General features: G+C 48.4%; 1 protein-coding gene across 1 annotated transcript in view; it reads left to right on the top strand.

Moving 5' to 3' along the window:
- The window catches only part of TLL2 (tolloid like 2), a 148,010-nt gene extending 132,895 nt beyond the window's left edge, over positions 1-15,115 (top strand). The window contains exons 16-21 of the mRNA XM_053584534.1: positions 971-1,151; positions 5,589-5,714; positions 7,814-7,941; positions 10,884-11,097; positions 13,156-13,406; positions 14,909-15,115. Coding sequence (XP_053440509.1) covers positions 971-1,151; positions 5,589-5,714; positions 7,814-7,941; positions 10,884-11,097; positions 13,156-13,406; positions 14,909-15,043 — 1,035 coding nt within the window. The 3' untranslated portion in view covers positions 15,044-15,115. The remainder of the gene's footprint in view (positions 1-970; positions 1,152-5,588; positions 5,715-7,813; positions 7,942-10,883; positions 11,098-13,155; positions 13,407-14,908) is intronic.
- The last annotated feature ends 7,713 nt before the right edge of the window (positions 15,116-22,828 follow it).

Below are 22,828 nucleotides of genomic sequence, written 5' to 3'. Positions count from 1 at the left end.
GGCCTGGTGTGTGCACTCCGGGCTGCAAATCAGGGGTTGATGTCCAGCTGAGTGGACCGGCGGGATGAGGATCAGCTAGGGACAGGGATGCTACAGATGGCCTGTTTCCCCTCTTGGGCAGTGGTCAGTTGAGGCCCAGGCAACGCCTTATAGCCAGAGTGCTAGTCAGGTGTGCTTCCGCCTGCATATTGGGCTGGCAGGACCCCCAGGGCACACAGGTCCTTCTCCACACTTCTCCTGACCCCTCCAAGTTCCAGCCCTGGCTCTGAGCTGACCAGCCAAGACTTTTGGGTACTGAAAAAAGACCTCAATGCTAATGACTCCAATGCCCAGAGCTCCTGGTGCCAATGAGGGGCTTACCCCAAAATGAATACTGCATAGAAAAAACAATCCTTGAAAGCAATTAATCAGAATGCTTAGCAGTTAAGTTCTTTTTGAGAAAAATCATGGCTGTAGCAGGAAACGTGAAGTCTAGTCCTGGCTCCACTGCCTCCGAGCTGCATCACTTCAGATGGATGTCTCTCCTTTTCTGAGCTTGTTTCTCTGCATGAAAATATGATGCAGCTGGATTCAATCAGTGGTTTGCAGACTTTTCCTTTTTTCCTCCTCCCCTTACTACTCTCTCCTCTTGCCTTCTTGCTCTTCTTCCAGCGGGGGTGGGGATGGTGGGGGTGGGGGAGAGAGGGTAGCCCTTTCTTGAAGCAAAAGTTCATGTGGAAGCCCAGTATGTAAACTAAAAGTGCAACCACAGTTATGGGAATGCAGGTTTTGAAACCCAGGTGGGCTTTTGAATCCCTGTCATTGTTGGGAGCACAGTCTGATGAACAGCATAGTAGGAGTCCGGTGACCTGCAACCTGGCAGGGTGCAGCTTCCTGGAAGGGGTATAGCTCACAGGAAGGGTGCAGCAGTGCACTGGGAGCTCTGGGTAGGGATGAGGCCTGGGCCGCTCCCCATTGTACCCCCTTGCAGGTCTGTAAATATGACTTCGTGGAGGTGCGCAGTGGCCTGTCCCCTGATGCCAGCCTGCATGGCAAGTTCTGCGGCTCTGAGACTCCCGAGGTCATTACCTCGCAGAGCAACAACATGCGTGTGGAGTTCAAGTCTGACAACACTGTCTCCAAACGTGGCTTCAGGGCCCACTTCTTCTCAGGTACATGGGTTGGGAGGTGAAGTCACACAAGCCGGGTGAGGCAGCTCTGCCCACTCCCCTCCTGGTGTGGCTGCCTTGGAGGGGGCTTGCCTAGATCCAGAGTTTTGTTTTTATTAGTAGCTATGTTAGTTTCCTGGCCTGCCATAACTTATTACCACTAACTGGTTGGCTTAAAACAATCGAATCTTATTCTCTGACAGTTCTTATTCTCAGAAGTCTCAAATCCAGGGTGGGCAGGGCCCCCTTGCCCCTCTGAAGGCTCTAGGGAAGGATCCTCCCATGTGCCTTCTGAGTCTGGGGTGGCTCCCGACAGTCTTGCGCCTTCTGTGTCTGGGGTGGCTCCCGAGAGTCCCGCGCCTTCTGGGTCTGGGGTGGCTCCCGACAGTCCCGCGCCTTCCGGGTCTGGGGTGGCTCCCGACAGTCCTGGCCGTTCTTGGCGTGCAGCTGTCCGGGTCCCCTCTCTGTCTCCACCTTCTCTGCGCCTCTCTGTGTCCTTGTCCTCTTCTTATAAGGATTCCAGCCATTGGAATTAAGGCTGGTTCTCAATCCAGGATGCTTCCAGCCCAAGACCCTTTATAATTCTGCAAAGACCTAGTTTCCAAATAAGATAACATTGTGAGGTTCCAGGTGACCATGGATTGGGGCAGACACTATTCAACTCTTTACAGCCACACATCAGTCCCGACCTCAAACTAGAGGCTGTCAGCAGCTGGAGGAAGAAGCCCATACCCCTGGGCACGGTTTCTGATGCTGGATGCTATCTCCCCTCTGTCCCGCCAGGCACTTTTCCTCTGGAGGTGCCGGTGCTCAGCTCACCCCTGACCCCCCGCCCTCTGCCTCCGGTGCCATCATCTTACACTCCTGCACTCTCCTACCCTCCGTTCTCTCTTCATACCTCCTGCTCCCTCTCCTTGGAATATCCTCCAATCTTTCCCACTTAGAAAGCACCTGCTTTGACTTGAAGATCAAAAGTGCACTTTCTGTAGCTTTCCCTGGTTTCCTCATATCCCTCTGACTGGGTCCATTGTGCGTGCTATAACAGAATACCACAGACTGCACAAACTGATAATGGGCAGAAATGATTTAGCTCATGGGTCTAGAGGCTGGGAAGTCCAAGATCAAGGGCCACAAGCAGCTGTGTCACAACAAGGTGGAAGGCATCACATGGGCGACAGGAACAAGGAGGGGCCAACCTCATTCTTTAGAAGGACCTCACCCAGGGATAATGAACCCTCATGACCAAATCATCTCCTAAAGGCCCCACCTCTCAACACTGTTGCACAGGAGATCAAGTTTCCAGCACATGGGTTTTGGGGGACACATTCAAACCATAGCACCCTGTTAGCACATTAATTGTTCTTTCATTAGTGTTCCCACTGCACTGTCTGCCTCCCTTCAGAGCTGGCACTGTGAGTGTATCACCTGTGCAATACCTCAGGGACTTCACCTGGAGGGGCCACACTTGGTTTGAGGCTCCTATTCTCATCATGAAATTGGTAATAGGTTTTTAGCAAATGACCCTCATGTTCATTTTGCACCATCTTGCACCAGGCCCTGTAAATTATATAGCAGGTCCTGCTTATCACATCCTGTTAGGGTATGAACTGTTTAAGAGCAGGAACTGTATTTTGGTTCCCTTTATAGTCTCTGTGCTTAATGTAGAAACAGCCCAATTATTTCTTTATTTTATGGATGCCCAGAGTTCTGTCTCTGTGATGGGTTTGTGGTCTCCCATTGAAAAAATTGTGTTTCACTGGGCTGTGCACAGTATTCGGCTCAGGAGAGCTGCCAGGGAGGTGCCCTGGCAGTGGTGAGCTCATACCCTGGCCGGGGAGCCCAGGGACACACACCCTGCTAAGTCCCACCCTGGGGCACTGTGGGGCAGGCCAGTGCCACAAGGACTAACACCTGGAGGAGAGAGTAAAGCCTTTTCATGGGCTGCAGGGTGGTCTCAGCCAGGTCTTAAGGGACAGGAAGGCGCGGAGGCAGAGATAGGATGACAGAGAGAAGGCAATCAAGGTCCCCAGAAGGGGAGGCAGTGTGCTTACAGGCTTGGGGTCTCTACTGAGCACAGACAATACAGAGGTGGACCAGCCTGGGTTACTGCAGGAGCCCAGACCCATTCTGGGAAGCCAAGGGCATAAGATGGGCCACAAGGGACAGGGGCAGTTCTAAAGGGCCTTGAATGTTGGGGAGAAGAGTCAGGACCTGATGGAACAGGAAATGGGACCTTTCACAGCTTCCTGAGAAGGGTAGGCCTAAAAATTTACCTGCCAAAGCCAGGCCAGGAGTGTGAAGCTGAAGGGGCCAGGCAGTTATTGGGCCAGGGGAACAGGGTGAGGCAGAAGCCTCCTCAGAGAAGGGGATGGGAGGGCCTTCAGGAGAGGCCAACTGCCTGACCGCAGCTGGGACCGAAGGGCAGAGGAGATGGTCAGAGCAGGGAGAGGATCTGCATGTCACCCACAGGAGGACTCCGGGAGGAAGACAGAGAGAGAAGAGCTTCATGGCCGGCATGAGGCAGCTAACTTGCTTCTGTATTCTTTCTTTTTTTTTTTTTTTTTTTGAGACAGAGTTTCACTTATTAACCCTCTGTAGAGTGCTGTGGGGTCTGTCACAGCTCACAGCAACCTCCAAATCCTTGGGCTTAGGCGATTCTCTTGCCTCAGCCTCCCGAGTAGCTGGGATTACAGGCGCACACCACAACGCCCAGCTATTTTTTTTGTTGTTGCAATTTGGCTGGGGCTGGGTTTGAACCCACCACTCTCAGTATATGAGGCTGGTGCCTTACCCACTGAGCCACAGGGGAAAAAAAAGAATCAAAGGGCGCTTCTGTATTCTTTAAGGAAGCAGTTCTCAACCTGTGGGTCACAACCCCTTTGGGGGTCAAACGACCCTTTCACAGGGGTCGCCTAAGACCATCCTGCATATCAGATATTTACATTACGATTCATAACAGCAGCAAAATTACAGTTATGAAGTAGCAATGAAAATAATTTTATGGTTGGGAGTCACCACAACATGAGGAACTGTATTAAAGGGTCACAGCATTAGGAAGGTTGAGAACCTCTGCTTTAAGGGTTTTGGAAGGGCTCTTAGTTGTCCTCATGAAATAAATGGATGAAGCTAAAATACTACAGTGTTAACCACAGAGGGCTAGAAGATGTAGAGAGGGGAGGGAGATAGAACCGACCCCTGAAGTCACTGGCGGGAGTTGGGGGGGGGAAGAGGCAGAAGGGAGATTGATTTTAGTTACTGCAGGAACAAGCTGGCTTAGCAGGGGTTGCACACGTGTCAGCTGGAGCCACAGAACACTAGGGTGACAAGAGCCAACACTGGACTTCATACATCATAAGTATTCTAAGGGCCATGCTTACTGCGGGCTAGATGCAGTTCTAAGCGCCTTACCTGTGCTAATTCATTCACGCCTCCCAACAACCCTATGAAGTAAGGGTACCATAACTCTGCATTTCACAGTGAGGCAGCTGAGCTGCAGAGGTCAGGAACTGCCCACGGCCACAGAACTGGCAGTGGTGGAGTAGGGCTAGCCCTCATGGTCTGGCCTGCGGCCCACGCACTTACCCACCCCTGACACAGGAGGTGGTGCAGTCACAGGGCAGGAGTCTGGGCCTCCAGCTCAGCCACACACGCCTCTTGGTCAGGGGGTGGTGTAGAGTCACAGGCAGGAGTCCAGGCCTCCAGCTCAGCCACACATGACTGTTGGTCACTGAGAGACCCTGAGCATATTAGCCATTCTCAGCCTCAGTTTCCTTACCTGTAAAATGGGCATAAAGGTATCTCCCTCCTAAGACTGGGTGGGAATTAACTTAGACAATATATAGAAAGTGCCTAGGGGCAGTGCTTATCCCACAGTCCAGTGGTTCTCAACCTTCCTAATGCCGTGACACTTTAATACAGTTCCTCATGTTGTGGTGACCCCCCAACCATAACATTATTTTCGTTGCTACTTCATAACTGTAATTTTGCTACTATTGTGAATCGTAATGTAAATATCTGATATGCAGGATGGTCTTAGGTGACCCCTGTGAAAGGGTCTTTCAACCCCCAAAGGGGTCGGGAGCCACAGGTTGAGAACTGCTGCCATAGTCAATACGCAATAGTGGCAATTATTTTTATCATTGTTACTGTCGTTACTAACATTAGCCTGTCCTTCAGGGAGCTTCTTGTGTGCGGCAGGGAGCAGGGCACAGAATGCATACACATTACAGTGCTTTAGGATGATGGGCCAAATGACACCCTCCCTAAACCTGTTTTCTTATTGGGAAACTGAGGTGATTACCCACCAGCAAGGGTGCAATCAGGGCAGGGTGGCAATCAGGAAGGCTTTCTGGAGGAGGCCACTTCTGGGCAGGGTTCTGAGCTTCAAGGGATGTGCCCAAGTTGGTGCTTTCTCTTAGGAGAGTCCCTTGATCTCCCCAGACAAGGATGAGTGTGCCGAAGACAACGGCGGATGTCAGCACGAGTGCGTCAACACGTTCGGGAGCTACCTGTGCCGCTGCAGGAATGGCTACCGGCTCCATGACAATGGACATGACTGTAAAGAGGGTGAGCTGGACATCTGTGGGATGCTGTGACCCCATGCCCCTCTGTGCATGCTTGTGTGAGTGTGCCCCGGGGCAGGTGGCTGAGGAGCCCTGCCACCGGCTACCTCAGGCCACCAAGCTGGAACCTCTGAGCAGGGAGGTTCAGCATCTGTGCTCCTCCTCTAGAGACTCCCTTTGGCCCCCCTGCTGGACAGCAGTTTTCCCCAAGGCAGTGGTTCTCAACCTTCCTAATGCCTCCTAATGCTGTGTCTCTTCAATACAATTCCTTACGTTGTGGTGACCCCAACCATAAAATTATTTTTGTTGTTACTTTACAACTGTAATTTTGCTACTGTTATGATTGTAATGTAAATATCTGATATGCAGGATGTATTTTCATTGTTACAAAGGGGTCGCAACCCACAGGGTGAGAACTGCTGCCCCAAGGCATCCTCTTCTTTCTGGAGGCACCTGGGGGCCTCTGGGGCTCCCGGTTGAGTTATTTATGGAAAGTGGTTAAGCCTGCAGGCTCTAGGATAAGAAGTACCCAGGTCTAAATCTTGAATTTGCCATTCACTAGCTATGTGACTTTGGGCTAGTTTCTTAACCTCTCTGGGTCTTTCCCCTTCTGTTAAAAAGAGGCTAAGCACACCTTCTTCTTGAAGTCTTTGTGGGGATTAAAAGAATGCCTAGAAAGTATTTCAGAGTCTGACACATACTATGCATTCAAATGTCAATACAGATCAGTCAACCTGCATACTGTTTACCATATGCAGGTCTCATAGTAAAATGGAATTGGGAGAAAACTTTACTCCCTGCTCCATTCACTACTAGGCGTTCTTTAGGGCCAGATGGCTTTTAATAGCCAGTCATTCTGGAAAAAACCTTCCACCTGTTCTTACCCTGCTCAGTGAAGTCTGAGAATCTGTGATAAACACACTGGCCCCCAGATCATGGCCCCAGCCACAGAGCCCTGCAAAGAAAATCAAGGGTTGGGGAAGGCGTGGAAGACACATGCCCCTTCTCTGAGATAAACAGTTTGGGGTCAAGAGACTTGGCTGGTGCTGTTCATTATACAGTTCAGTGTGCTTGCTTATCAACAAGTTACGGCATTAGTCAAACCAGGCAGCCAGTTAGAGTCCTGGCTCCACTCCTCTCCAGCAAGGGGCTTACCCTCTCTAAACCTATTTTCTTATTTGGAAAGTGGGAAGGACTACATGGGAGGATGCATGGCAAATACTGACAACAGCACCCAACACAGAGGAAGACAGACGCCTACTGTTGTCCAAGACACTGGGCAGTGAGCAAGTCATGGGCCCACTCCTGGCTAACAGCACTGTAACCAGACCAAACTCGGTAGACTGCATAGGAAACTGTTTTGGGAAACTAGAAGAAATGTGGAGAGCAGGGGTGTCTGACCACAGGCTGCATGCTGATTTTTTGTATTTCTGGTGTCAGATACCACAAAAAGTATGCACGGACAGTTTTTTTTTTTGTTTGTTTGTTTGCTAATCAGCTTTCATCAGTGTTTGTGTATTTACTGTGTGGCTCAAGACAGCTCTTATTCTTCCATTGTGAGGCAGAAATGAAAAAAGATTGGACAGCCCTGGCATAGACAGAGGCATGGTGTTAGCCAGCATGAACTAACCACGTTCTATGGGCCTTGCCTGCGCTAAGCCTTTCCCAAGAACTATCTCATTTAATCCACGTATCAGCCCTACCAGGTGGGCATGCTTTTACAAATAAGGATGCCAAAGCTTACATAAGTGCCCAGAGTGCCACTGATTGGACCTGGTGGAACTGGGACTTGAATTGAGGTCCATCTGCCCCCAAAGCTTGTGCTCTTACAACCAACTCTGTGATATTTATGGTGATGACCGCAATGTGAATAGAAATCATAAATAGTAAGAAGGATGATATCCAGGAAGGCAGAAAAGCCAGTTCAGGTATACTTTTCTGAATATCTCCTTGCCAGGGGACACTCGATTCAGGCTGATCCTACCCCCATGCTTGATAATGACCCTGAGAGTTAAGCAAAGGGGAGGAGCCGCCCCTAGAATGCCTTTGGTGCTGCCACAAGGGAATTACTTCTGTCTGTCTGTGTGCCCCCCTCACCCCCAGCTGGCTGTGCACACAAGATCAGCAGTGCAGAGGGCACCCTGGTGAGCCCCAACTGGCCTGACAAATACCCCAGCCGGAGGGAGTGTACCTGGAACATCTCTTCAACTGCTGGCCACAGGGTGAAACTTGTGAGTCATTTTTGTAGTTTATTGAGAACATGGACTTTGGCAACATACAGACATGGGTTTGAGTCTCTGTTTTGCCAATTCCCAGTTCTGAAACTTAAAGGGATTTACTCAACATTTCTAGGCCTCAGTTTCATTATCTGGAAAGTGGGGATGCTAATGAAGCCTACCTCAGGGGCTGGTGTGCAGATTAAAAGAGAGAGTGCTCAAAAGCTCTAGAAATGACACCTGTTCACAGTGGTACCAGAATGAGCCGGCATCCACCACACAGATATGTGGCGCTGTGTGAGATTCTGGTTTTAATTTTTACAAGACAATTCAGTTTCAAGATTTAAAAAAAAAAAAATGTAGCCAGTACATAAGGTTGGAAAGTGGAAATTGAAAGTCCCCAGGTCCGTCATTCCCACTCTAGAAATAACCACTTTGAACATTTTCTTATGATCCTTCCAGAAAATTTCTATGCACATACAATCATGAGCATTTATGCACATAGAAAACGTATCTTTTTCTTACTCAAACTACTCTAAAGGAATCTTATTACTCATATTTTACAAGTCACATTTTTTTTCTGTTACCAATAGGAGACTAAGTTCTTTAATTCTCTCTTAAATATAAAAGACTTCTCTCTCTCTCTCTCTTTTTTTTGAGACAGTCTCTGTTGCCCCAGCTAGAGTGCAGTGGTGTCATTGTCCTTATATTGATAGCTCCTAGCAACCTCAAACTCCTGGGTCCAAGTGATCCTCTTGCCTCAGTCTCCTGAGTAGCTGAAGGCACTCACAACCACACCTGGCTAATTTTTCCTATATTCTAGAGATGGGGTCTTGCTCTTACTCAGGCTGGTCTTGAACTCCTGAGCTCACAGGAGCCTTGTGCCTTGGCCTCCTTGCTAGGATTATAGGTGTGAGCCACCGCACCTGGCCATAAAAAACATTCTCAAGCCTTTATCTAAAGTCACCCATGTGATGTGTGGTCTGTACACCACGCTCAGTTATTTCAAAGGAGAAATGAGTCTCTTGTATATATGTCTCATTTCTCAGTCCCCAGGGACTCCCAGATGCGGGAAAATAAAACAAACCCTCTTGCCTGCTGGAGAACTTGTACTCCAGGCAGACAAACATTTTTTTCAAATGGGTTGTTCTGACTATGGACAGGAGTGAGACTGGCCCTGGGGATTATGGACCACTAATTCAGGGAGAATGGACGAGAACAAAGGAGGGGAGTGGTAATGAACAGAGGACGCGCAGGGACTTGTGAGGGTGTTTATGGTGAGAACGAGTGAGGAGCAGAGCACGTGAATGGGCTTCTGGGGCATGGAGGGGTGCAGGAGACAGGGCCCCTGACCACAGCAGGCACCTCAGAAGCATGGGCTGCCCTGAGGGGAACTGTTGCTCTGCTAGAAGGTGCTATCCTGGATGGGTCCGACAGCCTTGAATATGGGTGAGGGTAGATTAGAGAGCGCCATAAGGAAAGACACTCCTTCTCCAAGACTGCCCTCTGCTGGAACGTGTTTGCAATGGCAGCATCAGTCTCTGAGGACTGTGAGGGCGTCTCACCCTGGGGACAGGGGTGCACAATCTGCCTCCTGGGAAGCATATACTTTAAGTTTCTGAAGGGCGTTTCCTTGGGAGAAGGGTGGGGGATATATTGACCATGCTCCATCTACCATAGGACATGTGCTGAATAATCAAGAAAGCTGGTGTTTCACTGCATGGGGACAGCGACAGGGCACCCCATGCCCCTGTTCTCCCCTTCCTGTCCTGCCCAGTGTCTCTGCCCATCACCCTGGCTCCAGAGCTCCTTCCTCATAGGCATGAGAGCTTTGCCCATTTCGGGTGTGTTGGGCATTCTCGTGACAGCTTGCACTGCCCTGGTCCCTCTGTTTCCCCTCACACCTCCATCTCTGCCTCCCCAGCCTCCCCCTTTTGAATTGAGATCTCCCCACCTCCAACTAAAGTCCTCTCTCCCTGCTCTGTCATTAGAACCAAGGCTTCATTTAACAGTCCCCACTCACCTTGTCCCATCTCCTTTGCTACCATGGGTTACATCAGTCACCTACCCAGCATCTGAGAAGCCTATATTTGAGGGCTTGAAAAGCCTGTCCCCTGGAGCTGAAGACAGTACTGGGAAACAGGAGGCAGGCAGGCAGCATCCCCTGGTGATGGTTAGCAGTGTGGGCAGAGAAGACTGGCTGGGGTCAAGTTCAGCTTCGTCTGCCTCTAGCTGCATGAGCTTGGGCAAGTCAGCGAATGTCTCTAAGAACAACTTTCCTCTTCTGCGTGTTGGAAACAATAATAGCTCTTCTCTGACAGCATTACCAGAACTAAATGAGAAAGTGCCCCTAAATGCTTGGCATGGAAATAACAGCTGACAAATGTCGGCCACCACAAGCAACACAGAGTGGTGTGTGCTTCACAAACACCTATTATACCATTTGCACAGAAGGGTTGCACAGGTCACAGGGTCTCAGAAGCCAGAGGGGCTGGGCTACCGCCCAACTCTACCAGTGTGTGACCTTGGGCAAGGCATCTGATATGTTTGTGCCTCAGTTTCCTCAGCTGTAAAGCAGGGATTAGACCCATGCTCAGGGTGTGAAGTTTAAATGAGGCAATACTTGTAAGGCACTTAAAGCAGCTGCCAGCACAGAGTGAGCCCTTGGCCAGTGCTGGCTCTTAATACAGAGTGAGGGAGAGACTGTATGATGGGATGAAGGAAGACAGATCTGGGCTGTCAAGATGTCAGCAAGCATTTAAACTCTCTGAACCCCCACTGTCTCGTTTGCAAAGTGATCATCGCAGCAGTAGCTCATGTGACTACCTCACAGGGTTGTTCTGGGGGCCACATGTCCCCAAGCGTCATCATGGCCACACACCCCCGCACTGCCTTCCCCGCTCTCCAGCCCCCAGGAGGCGGTCCTACCACCTTACTTACTGCATTTCTGCCCGCAGGCCTTTAATGAGTTTGAGATCGAGCAGCACCAGGAATGTGCCTATGACCACCTGGAAATGTATGACGGGCCTGACAGCCTGGCCCCTATCCTGGGCCGTTTCTGTGGCAGCAAGAAACCAGACCCCGTGGTGGCTTCCGGCAGCAGCCTGTTTCTCAAGTTTTATTCGGACGCCTCAGTGCAGAGGAAGGGCTTCCAGGCTGTGCACAGCACAGGTATTTGGGGCCAGGGTACTGGCCTCCTGCTGATGAACACCTGGGCAGGAGGCAGAGGTGGTGAAGGCAGGGATAGGTCTGTCTTGGATTCTGTCCGGGGAGAGGGGAAGAGAGAGAGCGAGGGCAGGAAGGTACAGGATAAGACCTCCCTGTTAAAATGAAACATCAGCAACCATAGGGAGAAAGTCTGTTTTCTTTTAATCTCCTTAAATGACAAAATTTGAAGTGGGCGCCCCTTTGCTTATGCCCCATTTCTTTCCTCCGTTACTTCTTTACTTCCTCCCTTTTAAAAATGTATTTGCCTTGGTCTATAAAATCCAAATGTCTGGGAGCTGAATGGTGGAGAGCAGCCCTTTTGTCACTCTAAGGACCAGGTCTGGAAAACAAAAAATATTTCTGTTCTCTATTATTTTTATCCTCCACTCAAAATGTACAGACCTCTATTGGGTCCTTTGAAGGAATATGTATATGCTTTTAACTTAGATTACCTACTTTGTTAAAAATAAGAATGTCAGTAAGAAAATTGGGTCTGTTCATTAAAATGTTACCACCAGGGATTGGAGCCCATGGCAGCAAATTTGACCTTTCGATCCTGGCAATAGATCGTGTCTCTTTGGCAGAGCTGGTGGCTGCTAAGGCCCACTCTACTCCTGCAATGCTGAGTCTGAGATCATGGTCATGGGACCCTGGATACTTTTAGCAGCCCCTTCCCTCCAATTTTTTTTTTTTTTTCAGAGTCAGAACCTGTGCATTAGGTTAAGAAAAACGACAGCCAGCATCCATAGGCAGTTTCGCTTGCTCATTCCTAGCGGAAAATACTTTGTGGTTTATGGAGCCCTCTCAAGCTCCTTGGGGCAAACTCAGCTCCCCCCAGAGAAGTTTTGAGAGCTGTTGATAGGTGATTTTGCCCCTTGTCCCTGCAGAGACCAGGAACATAGGTCTCTAGGTGCTTATTTCACTGCTACCTGCATCTCAGGAATTTGAAATTTCCTGATGACAGGTCGGAGCTGAAAGAAATTCTGAGCCAAAGCACAGGTGGGATTCAGATGTGGGCAGTAGAGTAGGTCTAGGCCAAGCAGGGACAGGTACTCCCGCAGGGCTGCTGGGGAGGGTTAGGACCAGATGGTACAGAATATACTCTAGGGTGAGCCCCTGGGCCCTTGGGGGCTGGCAGCACACTGGAGATGGGCTGTACAGGAGTCTGCAGAATTTCTGGGGACAGAAATAGGTCTTGATAAGTCTCATCCATTTTATTTAGTGTGAACTCAAATGGTCAAGACATTATATATATATGTATGTATATATAGTGTATGTGTGTATATAGTATGTATATTATATGTACTGTATGTGCATATATATAGTATATACACATACATACACACACACATATATAGGACCCAGGCTGCTGTCTTAGTAAAATACCAGAAGCAAAGGCTACAGAGTAAAAGCTCACAGGCTGATGAGCAGCTTATCTGTTGTCTTGTAGTCAGTATTAGGAGATGCAAGAGCCAGCCAGGTAGACCCTGAGATTTCCAGGCTGAGAGCCGACCGACCTGCAGTTCCAATGTGCTTTTATCGCCCTCTGTTGGCCGAAATTATGAATTACAGTAAATCAGTCAGGTGGTCATGAGACCTTCCAGATGCTTCTAGGACCTCCAGGGAGTGAAGTGGTAAAGATCTAGCCACATCTCAGCGACCTGTCAGGGAAACCATCCATGGGTTCCATATCTCCATGACTGGAAAAGGCGCGGGGCTGGGAGGGCGTTGGGGGAACAGCTAGCTCTTATCAGTTGCATGCTCAGGTGTTCCCAGAGGTCTTGTGTGGCCCAAGCCGAGAAACGGCAACTTGGCTTCCATAAGCCGCTTTGGAGCCCCGGCCACCAGCGAGTTCTGACCTCAGAGCCAGGGGCCTCTGTTGACTCCTCTGTAGAATGGGGTGAGAGTTTGCCCGGCCTCTTCTGCAGGGCGCGCACCAGGCTCTGCAGAGAGCTGCCGGGACGCGGTGGGGTGGCCGTGGGTGCGGCGCAGGGGGGCAGCAGGCTTCTCTCTCTGCTCCAGAGTGCGGGGGCAGGCTGAAGGCTGAAGTGCAGACCAAAGAGCTCTATTCCCACGCCCAGTTTGGGGACAACAACTACCCGAGCCAGGCCCGCTGCGACTGGGTGATCGTGGCGGAGGACGGCTTCGGTGTGGAGCTGATCTTCCGGACCTTCGAGGTGGAGGAGGAGGCCGAGTGCGGCTACGACTACATGGAAGCCTACGACGGCTACGACAGCTCAGCGCCCAGGCTGGGCCGCTTCTGCGGCTCTGGGGTGAGTCCAGGGATGCGGGGCGGGGTGGGGGTGGGGGGCAAGGCAGGGGATTCAGAGCCCAAGTTGCAGGGTCAGACACACGTGGGGTGGAGTGCTGGCCGCCCCTGCCACTACGAGCGGCAGCCAGGAGGCCTGCTCAACAGGAGAGCCGTGGAGGGAGGGCGGAGGCAGCCGGGGACCAGTCCATGGGGCCTCATGCTAAAGTCAGCTATGTGCCAGCACTTGTCCTTTGAGAACTTTCCCCATGTATTTGCAAAGAATTTTTCCCTCCCTCGTATTTATTTGGCCTTCAGGCTTTTAAATTATTATTGAATTATGCTTTTGTGTATCCCCTACATTCACTATTCTCTCCCTAAGCAAACCAGATGCCTAGGAAAATTATGAATTATTTTCTCACTACATATGCAATAGTTATGCTTAAGGTCATTATCACTTTTCTCATTATGGTCTCTTTCCTGGGCACCCCCTGAGAGCAGACAGGCCTTCTTCACTGCTTCTCCAGCACCTGGCATGGAGCCTGGCATATAGCTGGTGCTCAGCGTAAGTACGTGAACCAGCCAGTACAGTGTCCTGGTCACTCCCAGGCTGTACATGCTGGACACTGCCCATTGGGCTCCAGCCTTCCCCTTGCCTTTGCCTGTAGGACTGGTCACCCAAGCTTCTTTGCTATGGGCCATGTTTCGGAGTCACGTTTCCTGTGCTAAACAGAAACTCAAATTGGCATAAATATGTCTTTGAATAATTCCCCATCATCTTCTCTTGCCTTCTAAAAAAGCAAGAATGACAAAGTGTGACTTAACTAGTGCACTGCCTTTGATAAAGCCTTTCCCACTGTGGGGTCTGTGGTGAGGAACCCCTTGGAGAGTTCTGAGCAGTTTTGCTCCACTGGAATCTGGCAGGCAGCATCCTCAGAACCTGGCTCCCGTTCACAGACCACCCGACAAAACTTTTCAGGCACATGTGGTAGCTCTCCCCTACTTTTTGTCCTTGGACAAGACAGGGAACAAGGGTCTTTCTTTTTGGTCTCCCAGGAGACACATCACAATGAAAACCCTAGAGCTGGGTGATTCATACTGAACAGTCAAAAGGACTTGAGTTTGGGCCCTGCCTACATGCATGAACTTGAGTGTCCAATTCCTCAATTATAAAATGGAGACAGTACCTGGCCTAGAAGGCTGCTGTAAAGTTTACATGAGAAAAGATCTGGACATGTTTATCACAGTCCCTGAGCCACCTGTACCCTTAACAAATAATAGATTCTCTATGAACTATGCAGCTGGAATCATCTATGGAAAAGTGGGACCACAGAAGCTCTCCAAAGCAGAATTTGCAATGCTTTCTTTTGAAAAGGAGCTTGTTTTGATGTCCTTCAGAGTCTCTGGGGCCAGGGCCACCTCATGACAACATCACCATCCTATGTCCTTACATAAAGTCCTGTCATCTTCATTTTATACTCTAAACACAGCTGAAGTCTTTCTGGTTTTCCTTTCTCCTTTCCTCAGCCATTAGAAGAAATCTACTCTGCAGGGGATTCCCTAATGATTCGATTCCACACAGACGACACCATCAACAAGAAAGGCTTTCATGCCCGATACACCAGTACCAAGTTCCAGGATGCCCTGCACATGAAGAAATAATGCTCATGTTCTGGAAAGACAAGAGCTTAAGAATGTTTTTACACCAATAGCACCTTGCAACTCTGCCCTAAATCAGTGTACAGTATTTTTCTCAAACAAAAACTCAAAAAAAAAAAAAAAAGCCAGTCTTAGAGGTATATATTTGGTTAAAAGTACACAAATGTTTGGCCAAAAAGAAGGAGAAAATATTCTTTTGGTTCTGGCTACAATGTTATCGATCGTGGAGTTTGAGGTCACTATAAATTTAGCAGGATGTTTGCTGGTAAGAGTCCTGTTTGCTTAGAGGAAAGCAGCCCAGCTCATCCTGATATCTCACTACTTGCTGACTCTACCTGTGCATGGGATTCCACAGGCTTCAAAGAACATTTCTTCTTCCAGCTTTGAAAGTGCTTATGGTGGTGAACTCAACAACTAATTCAAACTGCACTTACAAGATGTGCAAAGATGTTTCACGAGGGACAAATTAAGGTCCCTCGTGGGGTCAACACTGTTGAAGACTGGTTAATTATAAGTTATGTAAGAATCATCACTCTGTGGGGCAAGTCAGTTTGTGACTAGTTTCCCGTAACCAGTTGGGTTAAAGAGTGCATTGGTAACTTTGGTCCAATGAAGTAGTACTCAATCACCAACTTGCAATCAAAATTCACAACACTTGGCACTTGTTCTAGAGAAGTGTAGAAGATGATGTTTACATAATTTTAGCACCTCAAGGTATAATTTAAGCAGTGAGGTAGTTTTGAATGGCATTTCATTAAGGCATCTATGGGCATTATGAGCTAAAAGCTGTGGTATGTTAGCTTTAAAAGAGTATTTATGTTGGAATAATTTTAAAATAATGTTTACATAACCATAAGTCCTGTTTGGTTTGTGTTGACCACAGGGTGGCATGTGAGTATTTTTGGCTAGAGCCAAGAGAGCTCCCAAGCCCTAGAATTCCTTTGGGGTGAATCAACATCATTTTAGACAAACTGTAAAAGGTTAAATGTTATATTTTTCAAATATCAGAATATGCCACCAGAGGACTGTATCTAATTAAAATGGTTGATGGGAGTAAAAACTAGGGTAATACAAAGAAAGGTCAAAAAATGCATGGAAATATTTTTCCTAAAAACAGAAAAAAATCAAAGTATTATAATTAATAATAATATATGTCTGTATATAGATATGTGTGTAAAGGATCAGCTGTCAAAGCCTTAATCAATGCAATGTGACAAATGCCAGCCCACTGGTCATAGCTTTACTGTGCAGCCCTCCGGGACTGGCCTCTCCTGTCCCCAAGCTCTGTTCTGGCTGTTCTTGGCCCTGGGTTGAGGTCCCGCCTCCATTCTCACATTGTGGTCTGTGGCAGATCCTGCTCAGGTCCAGCCTCCATTCTCACATTGTGGTCGGTGGCAGATCCTGCCCAGGTCCAGCCTCCATTCTCACATTGTGGTCGGTGGCAGATCCTGCCCAGGAGGAGCTTTGATGACCCAAATGAAGCCTCTTCTCTCATGGTTCAGACCTCACCTGCCTGGTAGGGCAGATTCCATTTCTCTGAGTTTTGTATTTTCTGAGGTTTTATTTTGTCTTATCTTGTCTGTCAGAGCAGGAACTGAAATCAGGATAATTAAGGTAGCTGTTGAGGGTCATTCTCCAAGGAAATGAAAACTCTGTAGTTTCAACCTCTGGTCTAAAATAAGAGTAATGAATTCCATAGAGGAGTGGGAGGGGAATCAGAAATGCAGTGGGCTCTGCCTCAGCATTTGCTGCCCCGGTGAAACAATGATACTTCTTTTTTTTTTTTTTAGAGACAGAGTCTCACTCTATCACCCTCGGTGGAGTGCCATGGCATCACAGCTCACAGCAACCTCCAGCTCTTGGGCTTAGGCGATTCTTTCACCTCAGCCTCTCAAGTAGCTGGGACTACAGGTGCCTGCCACAACAACCGACTATTTTTTGTTGCATTTTGTCTGGGGCCGGGTTCGAACCCCCCCCCCTTGGCATACCGGGCTGGCGCCCTACTGATTGAGCCACAGGCTCTTCTTTTTTTATCTCTTCTTTATCTTTTTATAAGCACACAGCTTCAGCAGCTATCACCATACGGCCAATTTGCAACAATGAACCCTTATGAAAACCTTTCTTCAGGCTTTCTGTGAGTGACGTGTTCCCAGAAAAGACAAGCTGTGGAGATTTGTGCATGGTGTGGGTTCTGCAGACAGCCTCAAGGCTGGCTTCACAAGAGACAGACCCAGGCCCCTGCCTCAGCACTTCCAATCACCGAGTGACCTACACACATCCTCAAAGTAGAGGACGAAGGTAGAGGAAGGTGGTCGGTCCAGCCTGCCTTGTCCTTTAGTTGGGTGCCAGGCCTTGGGGATGACACAGAGCTGCAAGAGTAGCTTCAGTTCAGGGAACTATCTTAGGGCAAACCACCTGATGAAGCATGTGGGGTGCAGCCAGGTCCAAGTCTAGTTTAATCTGCTCCATCAGAAGCTAGAACCTGGATCACAGGGCAGGATAAAATCTGGAATTAACATTAGTAAGCAGAATTTCCCCAAACAGAGAAAGTGAGGCTGTTCATTAATTCATTATTCCCTCTATTTTTATTTCACTATTTCCCTCTAAAGTTTCCTATTACTCACAAATTGCTCAGCCACTTTACATAATTTGTAAAATCTTGCTAATGAGCAGATTCTTATTAGGATTTTCCATTGATAAGGTGCATTTGATAACTCAAATAATTCTTGGTATTGTTAGCATTGAGTTTGTGAACAAATGTATCCTTGTCTTCAGCAGATGTTTTTAAAGCTGTGGACTGAATTTCTGAACAGTAATCTCAAATGCCTAAAAGGTTTCGTTAAAAAAAAGAAAGAAAGAAAAAAGCTATTTAAAATGTTATCTATAAATATATGGGCATTTTTAATTTTGTGTCATTTTACATTTCATGAAACAACGTCAGTTTCAAAGAGAATGTGGAGAGCAGCTAACATGTCTTTGTTTAGAAAGGGTGGTTTCATTAAAGACTGTGGATTTATGGATGCGTTCTGGGTTTGTATTGCTAGTTCAAACAAGATGGGTCCTCTTAATGATTATTTTTTCCTGCACCGTAAGAGCGTGGGGAGGATATAAAGAGGGGGTCCTTCTCTGTGGCCTTCTACTCTCTGGTGAGTATCCAAGTGTCTAAATCCAGAGCAGAATTCACTCTTGGACCCAGAAAGTCATGAGCCAAGCTAAAAATGGCTTTCAAACTTGTCCTGTTCCTTGGACCAAAACGAGCTGGAAATCTGCTAACCTAGTTGTGAAGATGGCTGCTGCAGTAGTTCCAGATGGGTAGACATCTTCCGATTGCCCCTCAGCTCCTGCTCCACCCTTCTCCACCTGACCATGCCATGCCTCTGAGGACTGTACCTGACATGCAAGACCAAAGGTCACAGTCCTCATAAGGTGGCCCCCTCTCTCTCCGGGCCCAGGTAGCCACCTCGCCTTCCATTTGCCACTTCCAGCCTTAGGGTGGTAATAAGAAACTACTAATCTCACTCCCCCTGAGTACTGCATGACCCCCAACAGGGACCTTTATAAATAGTCCCTTTAATAAGCCCTTCTCAAGTATAGTAAATTGAGTGTATCACCTGACTCCTGCAGGGACTCTGACTGATAGACAGTCATTTCTAACACAAGGATGAGAAAGGACATCCTTTTCAGGTTGACTAGATAAAGGGGCTTTGAAGTATGTTTGGAATGTTGTGGATTATACAGGAGGTCCACAAAGTTTGTGTGCAATTATTTAAATAAATTGCACACAAACCTTTGTGGACACCCTATATTACAGAAGGATGATATAGAATCATGCTTTTATAAACACTTCAGTTGGTCTCAAGGCAAAATCCCTTAACACATGCAGTTGTTTTGTGTTATACATAGAGTCTCAAGATTTAAATAGTTGTCCATTTTCAGTCACTGAACATATATATGTATACAGCTAGCTAGCCATGGATCCCCAGCCAGGGTTCATCATCTGGACCTAATGATGAACTTGAGTGGTGCCAGAGGATGAATGCTTCAGCATCAGTCAGCATAGGCTAGCTTACGCTGCAGCAAGTCACACACCAAATCTTAGGGACTTTACCTAAGAAAGGTAATTTCTTGTCCACACTACATGTTCATTTCTGGTTATCTGGAAGCTCTTCCATATCATCCTCAGTCAGGACCTAGCTGATGGAGCAGCACCATTAGAGAATTGCTGGATTTTATGGCTGGAGGAAAGAGAGGGTGACAAAGTACACCCTGGCTCTTAAAATTGCCTGGAAGTGACATATTGCGTCTACTCACATTTCACTGGCCAAAGCAAGTTATGGCTAATTGGCTTCATATTAAAAACAAGGTGAACTAGAATATGGTGGGCAGCGGTAATGCCTCTCATATGTGACATTTATTGTGAGAGAAACGACCAGGATCCTTTCTTTTGTTCTAAAGTTTTATTTTACTTCATCATTACTTCATTACTGACATTTTCAATAAATATCTCTAAAAATTAGAGCAAGGCCATTGCTGCAGACGGTGTTTGTATACCTACAAAATAGATTTACTGAAATCTTAACCCCAAATGTGGTGGTAGGGCCTCTGTGGGGCAGCTGGGTCATGAGGGCCCTTTCATGAGCCTTTGTGAAAGGGGTTAGCGGCCTTATAAAAGAGGCCCCAGAGAGACGGTCACCGCTTCTAGCACGTGAGGACACAGAGAAGATAGCTGTCTGTGAACCAGAAAGCAGGCTCTCACCAGGCAGTGGATATGCTCCTTGATCTTGGATTTCCCAGCCTCCAAAACTGTGAGAAATACATTTCTGTTATTTATAAGCTCCCAAGTCTGTGGAGTTCTGTTTTAGCTTCCTGAACGGACTGAGACAGCCACCTATCATCTAGAATGGGCCAGCTTTTTAAGCTGACCAGATGTTGCCTGGAAAGCCATCTGCGTAACTGGTCTTATACAAGTTTAAAAGATACCAAAATATAAATGATCAGAGCATCTCAGTATTGGAGACCTCAACTTTTCACCCTCTAAGGGCTTTCCTTCTCTGGTTTCTAAGGATACGATTCTTAGGTCTAATGCTTCCAAAGGAGTCTCACTTCAGCCATTCCCTCTGCTTTAGGTAACAGTGGCAAATTTGTTTTGTAGAACTGCTGCTTCTCACTGGAGGGACCCTCACTGGGGATTGTCTGCCAGGTGACATGTCCTCTCTGGGCACATGAACCAAGCTAGACCAACTAGATCTTCTTCCTGGGGATAGAGTCCTGATCACAGGGGGAAAAGATCTCCTGATCTGAGAATTTTGATGCTTACTTTTTCTGGAAGGATACCCCCAGGGGAGTGTCCTGCTGCTGAAGCCTTGGGAGCAACCTCCCTCTATCTTCTCTCTGGGAAGAGCCCTCTGTTCTGTGAGTACCACTACACGCACCCAATAAATTCTCCCATCTAAAACATTGAACAGAGTCCAGTTTTGATGTGATCGGAGAACCATGACTGATACAGACACTTAGACAGGGGCACCCCTTGACTGAAGATGTCAGCATGCCTCAGATGTGTCTATTGGAGGACAAGTCAGTGATTGTAAATGCACAGAGCAGAGAGAATCAAAAGCACCTCGCTGACCCTGTTCATCCGTACACAGCCTCACCATAGGATGCTGGGGCAGTGAACTGGAGTTCTTTGACCCAGTTCTCTGGTCCAGGTGTGCTTGTCAAGCAAAATCAGAACCATAATTTGTACTAGTTATGCTGATTTAAATAGTCCAGTCATGGTAAACTACAGTAGAACCTCCACAGCTGACCATCTCCCTACACTGACCACCTCCTTAAGTTGACCTCATTTCCATAGACTGGACTTGCACCACATGTACTCAACAGCAGTTCCTCATGTTGACACCTTCGTATGTTGACAGTTTGTTATAGTCCCTTGGGTGGTCAATTCACAGAGGTCCTACTGTATATCATCCCCATTTTATAGATTAAGATACTGAGGCTGGACGAAGTTATTTCACTTGCCTAAGATCACACAGCTCCCAGTAGGGCAGCTCTGGCTTAAACACAGGTATCTCTGAACTGTGACTTAGGCACTAGTAGATTCAGTTTGGGCTGTCACTCTGGAGTCTCTGGAACCAGAAGCCCCACTAGGCAGGGGCACATTGACCTTGTTGAGTGTAGCGTCCATGCCAGGCATGTTACAGGTGACCAATCACAGTCTAGGAGATGACTAGAGGAGGAGCTCGCATCCTTGGCTGCTTATTACCACCCCTGGGGATGCCCTGACCCCCCGATCAGTCTCTAGGGGTGGGGCCCAGGCATATGGAGTCTTCATAAGCCCCCCAGCTGATGCAGGTCTGCCCAGTAAGGAAAACCCACTTGATGGAAGGCAATCTCTCTGCTACCGTGCCACTAAAACTGCTCTTGTCCTGGTCACCAGCAGCCCCCATACTGGGAATCAATCAGATGACTCTGATTTCTTTCCAGACTCCTCTCAGCAGCCGTTGATACACTCACCTGCTTCCCCCCCAGCTTCTTAGGCCCTTAGGTGTCCATGAAGCCTTGGCCTCTGACCCAGCCCCCTGCCTGCTCATGTGTCCCAGTGGCTTTAATACCATCTATAGGCCAAACACTTCCAAGTGGACGTCATCAGTCCCAGACCATCTTTATCCAATCACCTCCTTGGCGTCTGCTCTTGGATAGCTCAAAGGCTACCCAGGAGCAGAAACAGAGCTCTGGATCTCACGCCCAAAGATCTTTCTCCAATATTACCTGCCTAAGCAGATGGGGTCTCCATCTCCTCTGTTAGTCAAGCCCGAGACCCAGGAGCTTGACTTTACTCTGCCCTTTCCCTCACCTCCTGTCCCCTCCACCGCCCCTACTTTTGCCATCAAATCCCACTTCCTTTGCCTCCACGATAAGTCACACATCATCCACTGCTTCCTGTTTCCACCTTATCGCTGGCTTGGACAATGTGGCCAGCATCTATTTCTACTCTCTTCCTCTGCAATCCAGGCTCCTCAGGAACACCAAGGTGATCTGTGTCGCCGGCTGTCAGAACATGCCTCTCTCCCACTGAAAACCCTGGACAGGTTTCCTGTGGCTCTAATAATGAAAATCTTACCATGCCCTGCCCCTGCTGGGCCACTCCCTGGTCTGTGTTCCTCCAGCTGTGCCGCCTCCTCTGGCTCAGGGAGCACACCCAGCCTGTGGCGCTTTGCACCTGCTGTGCCCTCAACCCTTGCGGATCTGTCCTCTTCTCATCTCACATGCAGCTTAAATCCCCCTCCGAGTCATCGAAAGCACTCTTTCTCCTGACACCCCTGTGTGCTCATTTCATGGTGATTTTTATTTAAATGACCAAATTATTGGTTTTATTCTGTTGTTTGTGGCTACTCATTCGCTGTCTTAAAGAAGCAAACTCCTAACAGGGTAATTGTAAGACACAAAGCAGCCTGTGTCCTTGGCGTCCTCCAGCTCCAGGACGCTCCCCACTCAAAATGTGAAAACAGAGAGGGGGTGAGGCCGAACGCCCCCCAGGCAGCTCGCTGACCGGTGAGCTTGCTATGCCCAGTGGCAGCTGGAGCCCTGCCCCAAACTGAGGACGGGGCCCATAGCCTCCTCCAGGCACCCTCGATGTTGATCCTGGTAACGTGTTGACTCCATCCTGGTCAGGGATGTGGTTAATGTGGACCCCTGTCAGTATGGACAGAGTAGTCAGCCTCAGCCTTGTGTAACCCATTGTTTCTGAAGCACTACAGGCTGCGGAAGCCCCAAGCTCTCAGGCCAGCT

The sequence above is a fragment of the Nycticebus coucang genome, chromosome 3 (genome assembly GCF_027406575.1).
Source record: "Nycticebus coucang isolate mNycCou1 chromosome 3, mNycCou1.pri, whole genome shotgun sequence".
Classification (NCBI taxonomy): Eukaryota; Metazoa; Chordata; class Mammalia; order Primates; family Lorisidae; genus Nycticebus; species Nycticebus coucang.
Note: the sequence above shows the minus strand (reverse complement) of the source record. Positions and strands in the feature narration are given on the sequence as shown.